The 19983-nt window shown below is 37.4% G+C and overlaps 1 protein-coding gene across 1 annotated transcript in view; it reads right to left on the bottom strand.

Moving 5' to 3' along the window:
- Positions 1–1231: 1231 nt before the first annotated feature.
- The window catches only part of TTK (TTK protein kinase), a 44008-nt gene continuing 25256 nt past the window's right edge, over positions 1232–19983 (bottom strand). The window contains exons 14-22 of the mRNA XM_060205426.1: positions 15923–16015; positions 13755–13912; positions 13467–13618; positions 11284–11408; positions 7913–7993; positions 3511–3687; positions 2971–3055; positions 2609–2706; positions 1232–1648 (exon numbers count right to left, since the gene is read on the bottom strand). Coding sequence (XP_060061409.1) covers positions 1562–1648; positions 2609–2706; positions 2971–3055; positions 3511–3687; positions 7913–7993; positions 11284–11408; positions 13467–13618; positions 13755–13912; positions 15923–16015 — 1056 coding nt within the window. The 3' untranslated portion in view covers positions 1232–1561. The remainder of the gene's footprint in view (positions 1649–2608; positions 2707–2970; positions 3056–3510; positions 3688–7912; positions 7994–11283; positions 11409–13466; positions 13619–13754; positions 13913–15922; positions 16016–19983) is intronic.

The following is a 19983-nucleotide window of genomic DNA, read 5'->3' as shown; positions in this document are numbered from 1 at the left end:
GTGGTGCAAAGTGCAAGGACTGGCATAAGGATCCCGGTTTGAGTCCTTGGCTCCCCACCTGCAGGGGAGTTGCTTCACAAGTGGTGAAGCAGGTCTGCAGGTGTCTGTCTTTCTCTCCCCCTCTGTCTTCCCCTCCTCTCTCCATTTCTCTCTGTTCTATCCAACAATGATGACATCAATAACAATATTAACTACAACAGTAAAAAATAAGGGCAACAAAAAAGGGAATAAAAAATAAATATTTAAAAAAGTCTTTGATTTCTAAACAAATTATTTTTAAATTTTTTATTCCCTTTTGTTGCCCATGTTTCTTACTGTTGTAGTTATTATTGTTGTTGTTATTGATGCCACCATTGTTGGATAGGACAGAGAGAAATGAAGAGACGAGGGGAAGACAGAGAGTGGGAGAAAGACAGACACCTGCAGACCTGCTTCACCGCCTGTGAAGCGACTCCCCTGTATGTGGGTAGCTGGGGGCTCAAACTGGGATCCTGAGTTGGTCCTTGGGCTTTGCGCCATGTGTGCAACCCCTGCGCTACCGCCTGACTCCCTAACAAATTACTTTTTTAAGTGGGGGAAAGAAAGCCATATAATAGCTTTAACTACTCTAGTAGGTTTAATTCCGGGGACTCTGGGACTGCATTTGTAATTAATTATCCACTACCAATCAAGTCATATGATGAGGACAAGTTATTTTTTAAAAAATATTTGTTTATTCCCTTTTCGCGCCCTTGTTGTAGTTATTGTCATTATGTTGTTGTTGTTGGATAGGACAGAGATAAATGGAGAGAGGAGGGGAAGACAGAGAGGGGGAATGAAAGACAGACACCTGCAGACCTGCTTCACCGCTTGTGAAGCAACGCCCTTGCAGGTGGGGCGCCAGGGGCTCGAACCTGGATCCTTCCACCAGTTCTTGAGCTTTGCACCATGTGTGCTTAAGCCGCTGCCTGACTCCCGAAGAGGGCAAGTTCTATTCACTTTATCCCACAGAATCTAGTATGATACTCTAAACAATTAATTCAATAAAAATCAAAAGATTTTAAAGAACCCTAATTATTAGTGGCATGAAAGAATTAAGAAATCTGTTTTAGAACTCAAACTCTTCATATAAGTTCGCCCAAAGTTCACTTAATAAGGCCTACTTTCATATCTTCCTATAAATTCGGTATTAAGAATGGTTTGCAAGTGAAGAACGCCTTTGCTTGATGAAAACAACTTTACAACTTTGACATTTTATGTTACAAAGCTTTATTTACATAGCTCTTTAGAATGTATTTCAGTTGGCCAGCCACTATTACAACTATGAAATGATATTAAATAATAGGTTAGATTTACAGAACAGCATAAGTTGAGAAAAATAATTCTACAATATAATACATAGACACTGTCATTAGTGATTATTATTTTTACAGTCTTCTTTTTAAGAATAATCACTGAACTTTTCTGCCAATGACATTTCAGTGTGAAGCTGTCTTTAAGAGTGGTGTTTCACAGGGATAAGGAGTATAACAGTCCAGTATACTTAACAGGTGATATTTGATAGATTATGAGTAGCTCCAAATCATTTTTTCCCCCATTTTTTTTCAAAAGTCTTGGATAATGAAGAGGAATCGTGACTTTCACCACTACTGTATTGCTCATATAAGCTCTGAAATTAAAAAACACATGTTTCATCATTTAAAATTCAGCAGTGTCAGATTAATAAAATGTTACATAGTCTAATATGTAATGAATCGTTCTTCTGTTCTTATAATTGGAAAATTAATTTATAAACTACTAATGGTAATTAAGATTGCTAAGCATCTATCTTGACCTGAAAATTATTATCATGAGATGCAGCTCAAGTTTTTTGTGAAAAAAGAAAAAAAAAGTAACAAACACAATCTGAATGCAAGACCTTCTTACTTTTTCTTAAAGTTTAAATACAGTCATCCATAAAGTATTTTTAGGTAATATTTAACTAGTGAACAGAAGATGTCAAAAGCATGCAAATTGTTACATAGATAAGCATAAATAGCCATATTAAAACATACCTATTTAAAAAATAATTTATGTTGAGTCAACACTTAACTACATGAAGAAGACAGACTTCTTTGCCATTAGTTAACCTATAACTACAGTGATAAAGATAATAAGTTTACCTCAGTTTCATTTATAAAAAGTTTTCTCAAAAAGCAAATGTCTAAAGTACCTACACGAAGGAAAAAAACTTTGTAGCTATCAAATGATTGAGATGTCTCTCTCCTTATCTCCCCACCCCTATCAATTTCTGTATATATATATGCCACATCTCAGGTGGAGGTGGTGGTGCACCTGGTTAAATGCACACATTACAGTAGGCAAGGACCCAGGTTCAAACCCCAATTCCCCATCTGCAGAGGCAAAGCTTTACAAGGGGTGAAGCAGGGCTGCAGGTATCTGTCTTTCTCCCTATCTTTCCTACTCCTCTCAATTTCTGTCTCTATCCATAAAAAAAAAAAAAAAAAGAAAGAAAAAAATTCAAGTGATGGATTGGACAAACTTTGTATGGATTACTTGTTAGTGTCTAGTGCACTAAAATTACACAAAACACTTAAAAATAATGTAAATATAGATTAAATGTACTTACTCTAGCAGTTTTCAAAATAGAGTTAGGAGAATTCAGACCAACCAGTTGGCCCAGAACAAGTTTCATTTCTTCAGTGGTTCCCTTAGTCATCTTGTTACCTGTTAAAAAAGTATATATATGTATTATTCTCCCTTTCACGCTCTCATATACCACACTGACATCAATAAGAAAAATATGTTCCGGTTAGCAACAAAGTAACTGACAATTTTACTATAATCATTGATCATGGTTTCTTTACCTATGAAAAGTAAAAATGAACGCCAGCAGAAAAAGCTGCCACATCTCTTTCTATTTTATGTCACAGTTAAGAAACAGTTGTTTATACTAATACTTTGGACCCAAACTGAATGGTAAGCAAATACCTGCATTAGCTTGAATTTGAACATACGGATGTGCCAGAAGCTCAGGAATGGAAATCCTCTCTTTAGGGTCTCTTATTAAACAACACTATATTAAAAAAAAAATTATTATTATTATTTTTTTAAAAAAGAAAATGTTCTTAAGTAGTAGTGGCAAATTTGTTTTCAAATTACATCATCATTATAGAAGTCGCATTTTAGGTCATGTTGCCTATTCAAAAATGACACATTATTTCACAAGTCATTTTTTGCAAAATAGCTCAGTATTCTAAGAATTTAGCTTTACAAGTCAATGTATTATCTAAATACAATCTGCATTTATTTATTTGGAGCAAGAAAGTTTTATTAAAGTGAAAGTACAAGTTAGCAAAGAAAAGGAAATACATTCTTCTTAAATGTTTCAAAACAAACTTAGCCATGTCCCCAAAACTTAAGTAGTCAGCACTCCCCTTCAATATATCAGATATAATTAAAGTTATTTCAGTTATATCTTCCAAGCAAAAAAGTATATGAAAACTTGTTCTATATCACTACCAGTGTTACCTTTAGCACATCTTGAAGATCTTTTTCTGGAATATCCGAAAATTCGATTTCATGATTAGGATCAATTATGGCATGTAATTTAGAAATTTGATTAATTATATGTTGGAATGGTGTTTTCCCATAAGTCATATAGTACAAAATGCATCCTAAGGACCAAACATCACTTTTCGGGCTTATCTAGTAAAAACAAAACAAAAACAATGCTATTATATTAATGCAAAGTTAAATGCATGGAGAAATACGTAATTAATATTTAAAGCCATATATGTCAATAAATGTTAGGTATTAGATTGTTCATAAAACAAAACATCTTTCATTAAGTTTTATAAAATTATGTTATCAAAAGAAATCTTCACCTGAAATCTTTCAACAAACTCACAATTATAAAATGTCACTCTTCTCAGCTTGTGGAAATATAAAACTGAAAAAATGAAGCTGGGGGAGGGGAATAACATAATGGTTATGCAAAATGGCTCTCATTCCTAAGGTTCCAAAGTGTCAGGTTTGATCCCCAGCACAGCCATAAGCAATAAGCAGTGGTCTGGTGAGGGGAAGAAAAAAATTCTTATATATTTATATGCAAATTCCAAATTTAATGGCTTCCCTTTAAAATTAATTTATTAATAAAAAGTACATGAAAGTCAAGCCGGGTTGGTTCTGAATTGTGGTTTTTATCACTAGCTGGTAATTTCATATTTCTATTCCTCACCTCTATAATAGAAATAACTATACATTGTCTTGAGCTTAAATTTGATTAACCATAAGATATGGTTAATGCAAGGGCCAGGTGGCGGCACACCTGGTTGGTTGAGAGCACATGCTACAGTGCATAAGGACCTGGGTTTGAGTCCTTGGTCCCACCTGCAGGGGGGGAAAGCTTCAGGAATGGTGTAGCAGGGCTGCAGGTGTTTCTCTCCCTCTCTGTCTCTATCCAGTAAATAATAAAGATAATAAAGAAATTGAAAATTTAAAAAAACTAAAAGAGAGAGAGAGACTAACTCCTGGTTTTTGTAAAAATAGTACCTTCTCGCCAAAATGGCAGGGGACTGGCAAGCCCTATTTTCTTTCCACCACAACAAAGACTACAGTCTACATGGGAAAACCAGCATAGATATGAGCATTGAGCTCAGATAAACTAATGACTAAAGAAAAAATTCCCGATTCCAGATGGTGAGAACATCAATGGTAAAAATCTGCTTAGCACTCAGTTCCACACTATTAGGTCAGGTTCCTAAAGATGCAGCCCTCAGCCCAATAAGGCCCTTTATACTGCTCCCTGCCCAGTCCAGTCACCTCTGCCACCTGTCCAGCTCAGCTCAGCACAGCACTTGCCTGTGCCTTACCATCTCTGCCCAGCCCAGTCTGGCTGCCTCTAACCAGCCAGGTCCAGCTAAAATCTGCCACTGCCACTGTGCTTTCACCGCTGCTGTCTGACCCTGCTCCATGACTGGTTTCGTCTTTATTTCAACTATGTCCACAAGATGGTGGTTGGGGTGGATGGAGAAGAGGAAAGGAAGAAGATAATCAAAAGTCATAAACCAATGGCATCTGCAGGCAGTTGAAAGCAGCCACTGGAGCCCAGATTGTTCAAGTCTGCTCTCCCACAAGTGTCATCACCTGCAACCTCAAACTTCTGGTTGACAGGAACCGTGGCACTACAGCCTCAGCCAAGCACTTTCAAGTTCAAATCCCTGATCACAGACACACTGCAAGCACTGGTTTTCATGGAAAATAAAACAGAAACAAACTACCCACAACAATGGACCAAGATAAGAGCTTGGAGAAAAACAACAACAACAACACATACACTTACTTCAACAGAGCCATATAAATGTCATAATGAAGACTTCAAAGTCATAGTCCTAAGGATGTTCAGCAAAAGAAAAAGATACATGGAAAAATAACTGAAATATTTCCAAGAAATGTGGAAAAGTATGGAAAAATTTATAACAGAAACCAGATGAACAATGAATATAGCAACTGAACTAAAAAAAATTCAGTTTCAATGATAAGAGTAAACTAGCCATTATTGAAATGTATAGGAAAAGATGAACGAAAAGAACATACAAGTAATAGATAAAAGTAGAAATCAGCGAATGAATGAAAGAGAATAAAGAAATTAAGATCTTTCAAAAATCAACAAAAGTGTGTGGAGGGGAGAGACTGCATAATAGTTATGCAAAAGACTCTGATGCCTGAGGCTCTGAGGCCTCAGGATCAATCCCAGCACCACCATAAAGCAGAGCTGAACAGTGCTTTGGTCTCTCTCTCTCTGCATCTCTCTCTCATTAAAATAAAGTAACTAGAAATTTAAAAAAAATTAACAAGATCATGGCAGGAAAAGGCAGCAGATCTAAGTATTCTAAGAAAAGGAGAAGCTAAGCATGCATCAAGAGTTTCATAAAGAAACTATCTGGCATAATGTTATGGGTCACTTGAAATATTTAGAAGCCCATGAGATAGTGCGGCAGTTATACACTAAACTTTCGTGCCTGAAGTCCCAGGTTGAATTCCCAACATTACTCTCAGACAAACTGAGCAGTGTTCCTGATATTCTGTTATTGAAAATAAATAGTCCTTTCACCATAAAAACAGAAACATATGTGTGGGGGGAGCAAAATAGCTCACCTGAACAGAATGTCTGCTTTGCTATACATAAAACCCAGATCTGATCCCGGTCAGTGCATTGGAGTAGCTTGAGTGTTGTGGTTAGCATTCTCTCTCTGTCTCTCATTTTCTGAGAAAGTCAGTGATGTAAAAAAAAAAAAGCCAAATTATCTTGGGAAAAATACTTTAGTGAATAAAAACTTATATAGAGCAGTTATTCTGAGCTTGATAATGTGTCAAATGTTTATATTCTTTATCATTTTATCTCCATTTAGTTAGAGAGTTTTTGATGAAGAGGCAGATCTGAGACTTGAAGGTAGGTCCCTGGACACCACTAGGTTGTTAGAGGAAAAAAGATTATCTTAAGAGGTAAAATGAGAGGAAGATCTCAGTGTGTAGTAATGGGGCTAACAGAAAGCTCATTATGAGAGTTAAGTAAGTGAAAAATTAGCCAGCAGGCATTTCAGCCACTAAGTTGCAGAGGCTACTAGGATTCCATCCTCACTTTCCTATGCAGATGACTTCTTGAATGTATCCTAGAACCTCACTTCTCCAGAGTCCTCCTATACCACTAGAAGAAGATACAGACAGGCTGGGAGTGTGGATCCACCAGCCAATGTCCATGTGCAGTGGAGAAGCAATTACAGAAGTGAGAACTCCTTCCTTCTTTACCCCAAAAAGAATTTTGGCCCATACTCTCAAAGAAGGGGAGGCGGTATGAGGGGAAGATGACCAAAGGACTCTGAACCCCAAATCTACTGGGACCGGAAATGTTTGTCACCAAGAATCTTTGTTTTTATATCATCACTGAAAGGGAAATATCAGAGGAAATCAGGTACTATTTTGCTTATCTGAGAGGGAAGGAGAAAAAGGAAGGACACTCAGAAGTAGTAATAGGTGCAGGTATGACTTAAAAAGTTAATAGTGCGGGTAGAGCTGTAGAAGTTAATTAAAAAAAAAAAAGGCAAACACACAACAAATATCTGTGACCTTTGGAGAACTACAGCAGTCTCCAGTGGAAGGGGGACGGGGACACAGAACTCTGGTGGGAGGAATGGTATGGAATTATACCCCTATTATCTTTGTAAATCACTATTAAATCACTAATACAAATGGAGAAGAAAGACAGAGAGTGTGAGAGACAGAGAGAGAGTGAGTGTGTCAGTAACAGATGAAGTCAAGTTGTACTTGAAAATGTTATTATGGGAAAAGACTTTCCTGTCTGAGGCTCCCAAGTTCTAGGTTCAATCCTCCACAGGATCCTAAACCAGAACTGAGCAGTTCTTGGGTCTCTCTCTCTCTCTCTCTCTGTATCTTTCGCTCTCTCATTAAAATAAAATGAGTATGAAATGATAAGAAGTAAAATGCATGAATGAGACAGGGAACAAAAACTTTAAAAGTCTAAATTTGGTGCAATTAAAAGTATGCAAAACAGAAATGACTTGGCTTTTTCTTTGATTTTATAACTCAAAACAAAACAAAAAAAAAACACCTACAAAAACCTGTTGTATCTTAATACTAAAAAAAAAAAAAGTTAAAAGGTCATTCTCAAATCAATAAAGAAAATGGTGAAATTGAAAATGGAATCTCGTAACAATTTGTTTACACCTACCACAAGGAGATGAAAAACTGAGCCTATAAATCTATCAGCCACTGGACTGTAAATCACTAATATAAAAACCTGTAGTGGAGTAAAAAGTGATGGAACATAAAATTCTTTAATTACCTACTAATCCATACTTTAATTACTTATTAATCCATACCAAATAAATAAATAGAATTCTCTTTACAGTACCTTTGATTTTGATTTTCCATTCTCTCTTGAAGAAGACATATCTCTGATTGCTTCTGGTGGCATATAATTAACTGTACCAACCTATTTGTCAAATCATAGAAAATACAGCCAATGATGACTTTATTCTGCTTTATATTTTCTCAAGTTCAAATGTCAGATTCTTGGAAAGTTGTATAATTATAAATTTCGGTAGTGTATTTTAAAGACTCAAAATAACACAATGATATAGAGACATAACTTTCTTCATAATGCCAAAGAACTAAATTGTATTCATAATTAGAAATTTGACTATTTAAGATTGCTGAGCTTTTCCTGTGATTGTGGAAGCAAATACTACAATACTGCCAAGAGTACAATTATGTTAATGTCATTAACTTTAAAAAAACTGAAGCTATATTTCTGAAATAGAGAAATGATTATCAAATGAAACAGTTTTTAAAGAGTATGCTGTCCATCTATCCCTAAAAAAATACAATCTTGTTTTTATCCTTAAGATTAAAGCAGATTCAAGAGTTGGGCGCTAGCGCAGCTGGTTAAGAGCACGTGGCGCCAAGTGCAAGGACCAGGATAAGGATCCTGGTTCAAGCTCAGGCTCCTCACCTGCATGCAGGGGAGTCGCTTCATGGTGGTGAAGCAGGTTTGCAGGTGTCTCCTTTCTCTCCCCCTCTCTATTTCTCTCTGTCCTATCCAATAATGACTACATCAACAATAATAACTACAACAATAAAACAACAAGGGCAAAAGGGAATAAATAAATATAAAAAAAGATTAAAGCAGATCCACATTATACATATGCATACATGCTGTAAATTCATTAAGTACAATATCTACCAGTTTTATTTACTTGTTAATGAGAGGAGTGCGGGAGAAAGAACCAGAGCATCACTCAGGTATTTGATGCTAGGGAAACTTTAAACCTCAAGCTTGAAGGCTCAGTGGTTAATGCTCTGTACCACCCCCCATTAAGACGTTTCTTTTTTTTTTTTTTCCTCCAGGGTTATTGCTGGGTTCAGTGCCTGCACCATTAATCCACTGCTCCTGGAGGCCATTTTTCCCCCTTTCGTTGCCGTTGTTGTTGTAGCCTCGTTGTGGTTATTATTATTGCCATTGTTGATGTTGTTCATTGTTGGATAGGACAGAGAGAAATGGAGAGAGGAGGGGAAGACAGAGAGGGGGAGAGAAAGATAGACACCTGCAGACCTGCTTTACTGCCTGTGAAGCGACTCCCCTGCAGGTGGGGAGGCGGGGGCTCGAACCGGGATCCTTACGCCGGTCCTTGCGCTCTCTGCCACATGTGCTTAATCCACTGCGCCACCGCCCAACCCCCCATTAAGACGTTTCTAATGTGAAGGGTCATATACATTTTTCCCCTCCAAATATAAGATAAGAAAAGTCTTACTTTGTTTGGCAGCATGAAACTGTCTGATCTCAGAATGAAAATCACACAAGTGGAATTCCCTTTTGGGTGTTAACAGGCAACACTGAGGTGAATTTGTATCTTGTTTAATCAAAGCAGATACTACTGCTTCTATCTCCATTACAGGAAAATAAATAAAAATAGCTTGATATCTTTCTACCTGACCTTGACTTACTTACTTTCTTTCTTACTTCTTTCTTTTTAATATGATGCTAGAAATAAAACCTAAGATTTCACCTGTGCACATTAGCACTGAGGCACTTCCTTGGCTCACCTTCCCTCCTCCCACCCCTCTTTATTTTCAGAATGAGAGACAGAGACACAGAAAGGGAGATGGCAAAGATAGCATTGCTCTACCAGCAAGGTTACTCCCACATGGTACCAGGGAACATCTTGAATGTCAGGTAGGTGGTCTACCACAGTGTTTCCCTATTCTCTGATCTTAACTTTCTACTAAATGGCATTAATTATAGCTTTGAATTTCTATACACACATATATTTGCCGCTATTGTTGCTTGGAAAGCAGTATCTGATTCGTAGATTTATAACAAATTACATGTTTTTCGACTTGCTTGAGGCCAGTAAGTGATCAAAGAGATGAGGCTATACATATATTTATTTTTTAATATTCTTTTTAAAATATATTTTTAAATATTTATTCCTTTTCGCTGCCCTTATTTTATTGTTGTAGTTATTATTGATGTTGTTCGTTGTTGGAGAGGACAGAGAAAAATGGAGAGAGGAGGGGGAGACAGAGAGGGGGAGAGAAAGACAGACACCTGCAGACCTGCTTCACTGCCTGTGAATCAACTCCCCTGCAGGTGGGGAGCTGGGGGCTTGAAATGGGATCCTTACACCGGTGCCTGTGCTTTGTGCCACGTGTGCTTAACCTGCTGCGCTATCACCCAACTCCCCATATATTTATTTATACAGAAATGTTTAATATGCAATTTTTTTTAGTACGGCCAGGACTGTTTATCATTAATGTATAGATATAAAATTGGATTTTTGAAATTATAAGAAAAAGGAGTTGTAAGGCATATACTTAATGGATTAAGGATTAATATGATGCATTACAAAAAGATACTATATTTTGAGTGACAAAATAGATGAGACAAGATATGTCTATCCTTAGTGAAGTTAAGTAAGGAAGTGAAAGACAATTACCAGATGGCTTTGCTTATTTGTGAAATGTATGCAAAAAAAAAAATTATAGGAATCTGCAAAAAAAGTTTGAGTAGTGAAACTGTCTAGGATTTTGTGAGTGGGGGGCCAGGTGGTGGCACACCTGGTTATGCACACATAATACTAAGCAAGGACCCATACAAGGACACAGGTTTGAGCCCCTGCTCCCCACCTGCATGGGGGCTGCTTTACAAGCAATGAAGCAATAAAAAGAAAGGATTTGTTATCACTGGGGCTTAGTGCCTTCATTAGGAGGGCTGCCTTCCCAAGGTCCTTTGCCTGGAGGCCATTTCTTCCTCATTTTTTTGTTGCTCTTGTTGTTATTGTTGTCATTGCTATTGTTGTTGGATAGGACAGAGAGAAATCAAGAGAGGAGGGGAGAGAAAGATAAGACACCTGCAGACCTGCTTCACAGCTTGAACTGGGATCCATATACTGGTCCTTGTGCTTTGTGCCATGTGTGCGTAGCCTGCTGCACTACTGCTTGGTCCCAAGAAAAAGGATTTTATGAGAATTATAGAAACCACCTGAGGTAGGGAAAACATAGAACTTTGGTGGTGGGTGTGGTGTGGTACCAGTAAACTTATAAAACATTAGTAAGTTACTAATAAAGAAGAAAAAAATGGTGTTTTTAATTACTATTTTTTAATAAAGGCTTCAAAATCCTTTGAGGAATGAGGTATGTTAAAATAAAGCACACATAAGAAAAATAGTTTCACAGGGTAAAAGGAATTGTACTGGATGGTAACTAGCCATTCATTAATCTTACCTGAGAATCTTTAACAATACTTGTTGTATCTGGCTGCATTTGGTTTGCAATTCCAAAATCAATTAGTTTTAGCATTCCATCAACTATCAGAAAGTTGGCAGGTTTCAGATCACTATGAACAATGCCTTCAAAGTAAAAAAAAAAAAAAAATCCATTATTAAACAATATAAAACATTTTAAGTACAAAAAAACCCCTCACATTCTATTGGTCAAGTTGACTAATTTATTTAAAATTTTACCAATTTTTTTAAAAAATAAGAACAAAGTAGCACTTCACCATTTATAGTGGCGGTTTTTGTCTTTTTCATAATGAGCTATTTTCTTACTATTATAAATTATGCTGCTATAAATATTTACATTTACATATGAGTTTTTGTAGGCATATGTTGTTTCCTTTTATTGGAAGGTTTACAGTTTAGATGTTGACACAGGCACACAATTCCTCATCTCATCATGGCAGGAGACTGTAAAATACTTTCATCTCCAGCCTAGGTCCTTTTCCACCACTATGCACCTGGACTCCCAAGTCACCGTCCCTCACGCCTCCCCAGAGTCCTTTGCCTTGGTGCAATACACAAAACCCAGTTCAAGTCCTTTATGTTTCCCCTTTCTGTTCTAGTTTCTTAAATTCTGCCCATGAGTGAGACATGTTGGAGGATGAACTCAGGGAGCAGCACATGTAAGGCACGTATTCCACAACTGAGCCATTTTTCTAGCCCCAAGATGATCCCTAGCCAGTCAACTCATCTTTAATATTTCTATAAATACCTAGCATTTTCTATATGCCAAACACTATTCTAAGTTTGTTGCTCATAAGAAATCATTCAATCCATCTGCCAATACCATTTCATCATTTTCCCATTTTCAGGTAAGGAAGCTAATGCAAAAAGTTTAAGTAATCTGTTCAGGGTCACGAGGCTTAAGTGAAAGTGCCATGAGTTGAACTCAGCCAGTCTTGAACCACTGTGATTCACTAACCATTAGTAGCACTGTAAATTATATTCCAGATTGTATAAACATAATGCCCGGATGTTGATCACTAATTAATCACTTCTTATATTTAAATGGAGACAAAGAGACAAATTACAATTACCTATGTTAATGGTTTTGTTTAAAAAGGATAAAGTAAAAGCAGAGAAGTCCTAAAAAGAACTAAGTCCAAGTAAAGTAAAAAAATCAACCAGAGGGAGTCGGGCGGTAACACAGGTGGCTCGAAGTGCAAGGGCCAGCGTAAGAATCCTGGCTCAAGCTCCCACTCCCCACCTGCAGGGGAGTAACTTCGCAGGCTCCACGTGAAATAGGTCTGTAGGTGTCTATCTTTCTCTCCCCCTCTGTCTTCCCCATCTCTCTCCATTTCTCTCTGTCCTATCCAACAATGATGACATCAATAACAACAGCAATAAAAAACAAGGGCAAAAAAAGAAAAGAGAGAATAAGTATTTAAAAAATCAGCCAGAAAGAATAATTAAAAAAAAAAAGATGTAACTGGGTTTTTACATACGGCACATAATACAAAATGACAAGAATGAATGTAATCAAATTTTATACCTATTTTAGAGATATGAAGAGAGCAAGAGTGAACATAAAGCATCAGTTCACTACCCAGAGTTCTTTCTCTTTGTTGCTTATAGGAAGTAGTAGGGCTCAAACAATAAAGGCAGGTACTTTATTGCTTAGTCACCTCCTGGTCAACATATGAGATAATCAAGATGCTTGAATCTTAAAAGTCTCAGACTGGCAATAATCCCAAGATTTGGAGACCCAGGGCTATAGATAATGAGAAAGATAAACCTAACATTATAGATAAGGGGACCTGAATTCATACCCCATATCTGTTGGTTAATAGTGTTATAAAGAAAGGGCCAAAGAGTTCATCAGTAAAGTGCTTGCTTTGTGATGCACACAGATCAGGTTTGAGCCCAGTCATACTATCTGGAAGGACCTTGGCATCAGAGGAAGCTCTGATGGTGTATTATCTTTCCTCCTTTCATTGGCCCAGAGATGAAATCTGATAATACCATAAAATAAAATCAAAACAAACCCCCACAGTTTTACTCTTTCATCTCTAAGTAGACTTCAAATATTTAGTTAGTGGAAAGTTGCCAATAAACAAGAAAATTATAGATATATTCCTCTAAGAAAACATTTAAATATTCTAACTGTACATATTGGATTTAAAATACCATGTTGATGAATTGTATGAACTGCTTCCAACATATTTTTCCAGTAACTCTTGCGTTCCCATGGATCAATGGATTTTTTCTTTTTAAGCCAACTATTAAGATCAATATTTCCACACTCCATTACCATGTAGATATACTGGTCGGTGATTTCACTGCCATTACAAATAACAAAACAAAACAAACAAACAAAAAACCAACAGGCGGTTAAAAATTGGCTGTACTAGTAAGACTTAGTATTTATCTGAAGTATAGCAAAGGCTTTCTTTTTAAATAAAAAAAAAATCTTACTAATCATAAAGTCGAATGATCTTATCACTGTGCTGTTGCAGTTTATTCAAATAAGCAATTTCATTCCGATAGCTATCAATAGTTTGGTTATCTGCTTCTTCTAAGTTCACATATTTTATAGCATGTATCTGTTTCTTTTCATTTAACACCTGAAATACCTACATAGTAAAACAGAGGAGAAAGTTTAGAATGCAGTGTTTATATCTATCACAAAAGTACTACAGTCCACCTATGTTGCCATAGGTACAAAACGTAAACTCACCAGGCTTTGGTTCATATATCATCTTTGGCAAATTGCAAAGGTGAAACAGTTGAATAGTTCCTTTGCTCAACAGTATCAGTCCCTGTTGTGTTCCAAGCTCTAGTCTAGATATGGAGCTGCTGTGAATAACTCAAATATACCCACTTGGGTGGTACTCACACTCAAGTGAAGGGATACAAAGGATAAAACAACTAAAGTAAACTACAGAACACACTAAAAAGTGAGCCACAGAGGAAAAGGAATAAAACAGCAGATGGAATACAGCTTACAGGCAAATTGAAAGGTGTAGTTCTCAGAGAATGACCTGAGATGACACTTAAGATGCTGAAGATATTTGGTTGAAAATCTGCCCTTATGTTAAAATAGTCTAGGAAAACAAAAGACTGAGACTAATTTGAAGGTTATTGTAATAACCCAGGTAAAAAGACAGTTGTATCAACCAAATCAGTAATAACAATGATGATTTAGAAAGTTTGATTCTAGATAACAGTAAGGTTTACTGATGGTGAGAATAGTAGGTTCAACAACAGCTCCCGGGTGGTTGACATAACAATTCTAAGAAGAAAAAAAAAAACACCCTGCTATTTACTGACATGAGAAAGATAATGGAGAAAAAGTTATGTTTTAGAAGCTGAGTTTCAAATATCTATTAGACACCCAAGAAAAGATATTGAGTAGTGGAACAGAATATGAAAGGGAAAGATCTCAGCTGAAATAAACATTTGGGAATGGTCACCACACATGGCATTAAAAAAAAAAAAAAAGCTGGGTAAAAACACCAATGGAATAAGTTTAGAGAAAAGAAGACAAAGACTTAGCCTGACAGCACTGACTATTAAGATCAAGGAAAAAAGTGTTGGGGGAGGGGGTAAGGAGTGGTCAGAATGAGAGAAAATAATCTAATATCCCAAATGCTAATTCTTCTTTTGATCAGACTGTGGCTCAACATGTTCTGATCACATGCAAGTTTGTCCACAAACCAAATGCAAATGCTGACTCAAGTCAGAGCTAAGAACTAGAGTTAGCAAATCTATGCAGGTTAGAAACAATCGTGATAAGTGATCGTGGTTAGCGAGGAAGGCAAAAATCTCACTTAAGTGTATTTTAGACAACAGAATGAGAACAATTAAAAGTTTAGATTTTTTTTCCCCAGATACCCATCTAGAGAATTAGAATCATGTACATTTAGAACTCAGTGAAATTTAAAAAAAGATCAACTCCAATTTTAGAAGTTTGTTACTTTCTGGAGATTTTACACATGTACCAACAGCTGTATTTATTGTAAACCATTAATTCCAATTAAAAAAAAAAAAAGGAAAACACTGCAAATCTATCAATAAATTAGTTTTAACAACAAAAAAAAAAAGTTATAAGACTTTTGAAATGAAAACCTCAAAACCCATTAGTTAGAAACCTTGATGAATCATCCTAATACTTATACCATAGTTTGACAGATTTTTAGAGTTAATTCTTTTGTGATGATATTTAGCTGATATTTTCTAACCCCAAAACACTGTTAATGTTGTTAAGAGAAGTCAGGAGCATGGGACTTGGGTGGGAAGAGCAGGAAACTGAAATTAAGAGATAAATATAAAGAGATATGCCATTCATTCGGGGAAAGGAATGGTAGCAGGGAACAAAGATGTCTTTGCTCACACACAATAATAGTCCTGCCATTAGAATCTAAGGGGGAAAAAATCATCTAATGCTAAAAGCCATTTCATTTCTCTAATATGTATTTTTTATTTTACTTTATTTTTTAACCAGAGCACTGCTCACCTCTGACTTATGGTGATGCAGGGGATTAAACTTAGGACTTGATGGAACCTCAGGCATGAGAGTCTGTTTGCATAACCATTATGCTATCTACCCCTGCCCTCATTTCTCTAATATTTAAGATACTTACTTTACTTGAACCTCCACTTCCTATCTGCTTCAATATAGAATAAATTCTTCCTTTAACTGAAATGCATTCATTTGCTGAAGAGGATGCTGAAATCTAAATAATTAAATGAAAACAAAAAAACAAAGTTCAAAATATATCAAAGAAGTGAGTTTGCACTTAGCAGTGAAAAGGGTTCCAGTTTTACAGTTTATCCTAAAATTAAATCCTTAAGTACTTAGATATGAATTACAATATTTTAAAGGAATTTATATACACTAGTCAAATACTTTGCAATTAACTTAATGCCAAAATTCATAAGTCTCTTTCTCAAATTTTCCTTTACTTCCTAATAAATGCATAAATAAAAGTTTAAAAGGGAAAAAAAATCACTAAAGTCCAACACATAAACTCAGAATCTATTGTTTTGCCTTGTCCTTAAAGAAAAAAAAATACACCCACAAACACAAAATATAACACAAATTATACCTCTATTTTTTCCCTCACTTAGCAGTACATCATAAAGTAAGCACTATTATGCTAAGATGTTAAATACCCCAGAGTCAGTAAGAAAAGTCCAAATTTCAGCAGTCTTTCCTTTTACAGTGGGTGATACTCAAGTTACAGAATTTGAACTTTAGCATTTCCCTCAGTAGACTCTGAAGTGATGTGCAACACTCCCCTTGTCCCCTTCCCTTATGCTGCAGTGCTCTGTGGATCTGCAAATGTTTTGAACAGATGGAATACTGAGAAGATTTATTCTGAGCTAACAAAGAAGCTGAAGACACAGAGTGCCCGATTAGCTGATTAACCAAGTTGAAACAAGGTCTGTCTGAATATAACCTCAATCAACTAAGTCCTGCTTTAGACTCCAAACAGTTGAATTTCTCTCATGTAATTTTTTTTTCACATAATACAAAAGATAAGACTTCTACTTTAACCTCTAAAGTAGAAAAAAAAAATCTATGAAATGAAATTGCTGGAGAATTACTGGACTTTGAAAAGGTCCTGCTACTTTGCATTAATTTGTTAATTACATCAAAGCTCTTCACTGCTCACTTTTCCCCTTTGAACTCTTCTCATACTTAAACTTAAAATTTCTAAAAAGGACGTAGTTCAGTATCTGTTCCCCCCAACAGATCATAGTCAGAAAAAAAAAAATCATAATACAAGTGATGCTGGGCCTGGGAGACAACGTTATAGTTACGCTAACAATTTTTTTTGCTTCCAGGGTTATCACTGGGGCTTGGTGGTGGCACTATGAATTCACTGCTCCTGGAGGCCATTTTTTCATTTTTTTTATTAGATAGGACAGAGAGAAATTGAGAGGGGGAGAGATAGGGTGAGAGACAGAGAGACACCTGCAGACCTGCTTCACACTCGTTAAGGGACTGCCCACCCCAACAGGTGGGGAGCCAGGGACTCAAACCTTGTGTTTCCTACTATGTGTGCTTAACTGGGTGCACCACAACCCAGCCTGTGCTAACAACTTTTAAGAGTAACGCTCTTGAGCTTGTAGGTTCAACCTCCAGCACCACCATAAGCCAGAAAATAAGCAGTGCTCTGGTTAAAATAAATAAATATTTAATTACATAAAAATTACTTACTATTAATGAGACATAAAGAGAGAGGACCAGCTTATCACTCCTGGTACATGCAATGCCAGGGATTAAACTCAGGACCTAACTGTGACACCTCCAGAAACACCACCTTAGAGTTTTCTTGGAATAAAAAAATTGGGGCTGTGGGGGTGGGAATAGGGTAGGCAGTGGCATACCTGGTTGAGTGCACACAGTACCATGGGCAAGGACCTGGGCTCAAGCCCCTGCTCCCACCTTCAGGAGGAAGGTTCCAGAGCAGTAAAGAACTACCCCATCCCTCTAAACTTTTTAAAAATCTGTTTATACAGGAGTTAACATTTCTCAATTTTTCACATAACATTCTTTTTTAAAAAAATAAAAGTATTCCCTTTTGTTGCCCTTGTTGTACTGTTGTAGTTATTATTATTGTTGTTGTTATTGATGTTGTTGTTGGATATGACAGAGAGAAATGGAGAGAGGAGGGGAAGACAGAGAGGGGAAGAGAAAGATAAGACACCTGCAGTCCTGCTTCACCGATTGTTAAGCGACTCCCTTGCAGGTGGGGAGCTGGGATCGAACCAGGATCCTTATGCTGGTCCTTGCACTTTGCGCCATGTGCGCTGCACTGGTGCCTGACTCCCTTCATATAACATTCTAACCCTTCGTCTAGGTCTTCCTCTGCCATCATGTTCTAGGACCTGAATACTCTCCCTCCTCACCCCAGAGTCCTTTACTTTGGTGCAATACACCACTCTCAATTTTTATCTGTCCTCTCTAAAAATAAAAACAATTTATTGGGGGCCAGGTGGTAGCACAGTGGGTTAAGTGCACATGGCTGGAAGTGCAAGGACCTGGGTAAAGATACTAGTTCCAGCCCCCACCGCCCCACCTGTACGGGGTTCGCATCCCAAGCAGTGAAGCAGGTCTGCAGGTGTCTTTCTCTCCCCATTTTCCGAACCTCCTCTCTCGATTTCTCTCTGTCCCATCCAACAACAACAATAGCAATGACAACAATGACAGTAATGGAAACAACAAGGGCAACAAAATGGGAAAAATGGCCTCCAGGAGCAGTAGATTCATGGTGCAGGCACTGAGCCCCAGCAATAATCCTGGAGGCAAAAAAAAGCACTTAATATTGCTAGGTAAAAAGCTCTGGTTGCCTTGGCTGGGCATTTCCCATTCCTGGTCCAGGTAATTAAGAAAACATTTCATTATTAGTTTCTTTAGTAACTAAACTCTCAATATCCTAAGACAGCCTTATGAGACTATCAGAAAAGAATTTTGGCAGCCTGAGAGGTGGTGCAGTGAATAAAATTTTAGACTCTCAAGCATGAATTTATGAGTTTGGTCTCTGGTATTGCATGTGCTAGAGTGATACTTTGGTTCCACCCCCTCCTCTCATAAATAAACATATAAATCTTTTTTTTTTTTCTTTTTTTCCAGGGTCGTCACTGGGGCTTGGTGCCTGTACTGTGAATCCACTGCTCCTGGAGGCCATTATTTTTCCATTTTTGCCATTGTTGTTATTATTATTGCTATTGTTGTTGGATAGGGCAGAAAGAAACCGAGAGGAGGGGAAGACAGGGGGAAAGACAGCTGCAGACCTGCTTCACTGCCTGTGAAGCGACCTCTTCTGCAGGTGGGGACCTGAGGACTCCAATCGGGATACTTGCTCCAGTCCTTGTGCTCCAGTCCAGAAAAAAGGAGAGAGAAACTTCAGATAGGCATATACTTTTACTGCATCTACAGTTATCACTGCTTTGTGAATTATAAAAAAACACTTTTTTTTAAACATATGCACTCTACCTACTGTGCTACTGCCCGCCCCCCTAAATAAACCTTTTTAAGGGGGCCGGGTGGTAGCACAGTGGGTAAGTGCACATGGTTCCAAGGACCCCCATAAGGATCCAGTTCAAGCCCCCAGCTCCCCATCTGCTGGGGGGTGGGGTGGAGGGTTGCTTCACAAGTAGTGAAGCAGGTCTTACAGGTGTCTATCTTTCTTTCCCCCTCTACCTTCCTCTCTTCTCTCAATTTCTCTATGTTCTATTCAACAACAATGATAAACAACAAGGGCAACAAAAGGGGAAAAAATAACCCTCCAAGAGCAGTGGATTCGTAGTGCAGGCACCGAGCCCCAGCAATAACCCTGGAGGCAAAAATAAAATAAATCGTTTAAAAGAGGGAAAACTGGGTAGACGACCTCACTAATGTGTCTTGAAACCTCACTTACTCGACTAGGGAAAGATAGAAACAGGTTGGGGGTATGGATTATCGGCCAACACCCATGTCCAGCGGAGAAGCAATTACAAAAGCCAGACTTTCCACCTTCTGCACCCCAAAAATAATTTTGATCCATGCTCCCAGTGATGGAGAAGTGATAAGGGGAAGAGAACTGGGGGCTTTGAACTCCAACTCGACCAGGAATTGGAGAAAGAGGATAAAAAAGGGAGGGACATTTGGATGTAGTAATAGGTGTATGTGTGACTTGGAGAGGAAGAAAAGATG

Source organism: Erinaceus europaeus, chromosome 13 (assembly GCF_950295315.1).
Source record: "Erinaceus europaeus chromosome 13, mEriEur2.1, whole genome shotgun sequence".
Classification (NCBI taxonomy): Eukaryota; Metazoa; Chordata; class Mammalia; order Eulipotyphla; family Erinaceidae; genus Erinaceus; species Erinaceus europaeus.
This window is presented reverse-complemented; position numbering and strand designations above follow the sequence as displayed.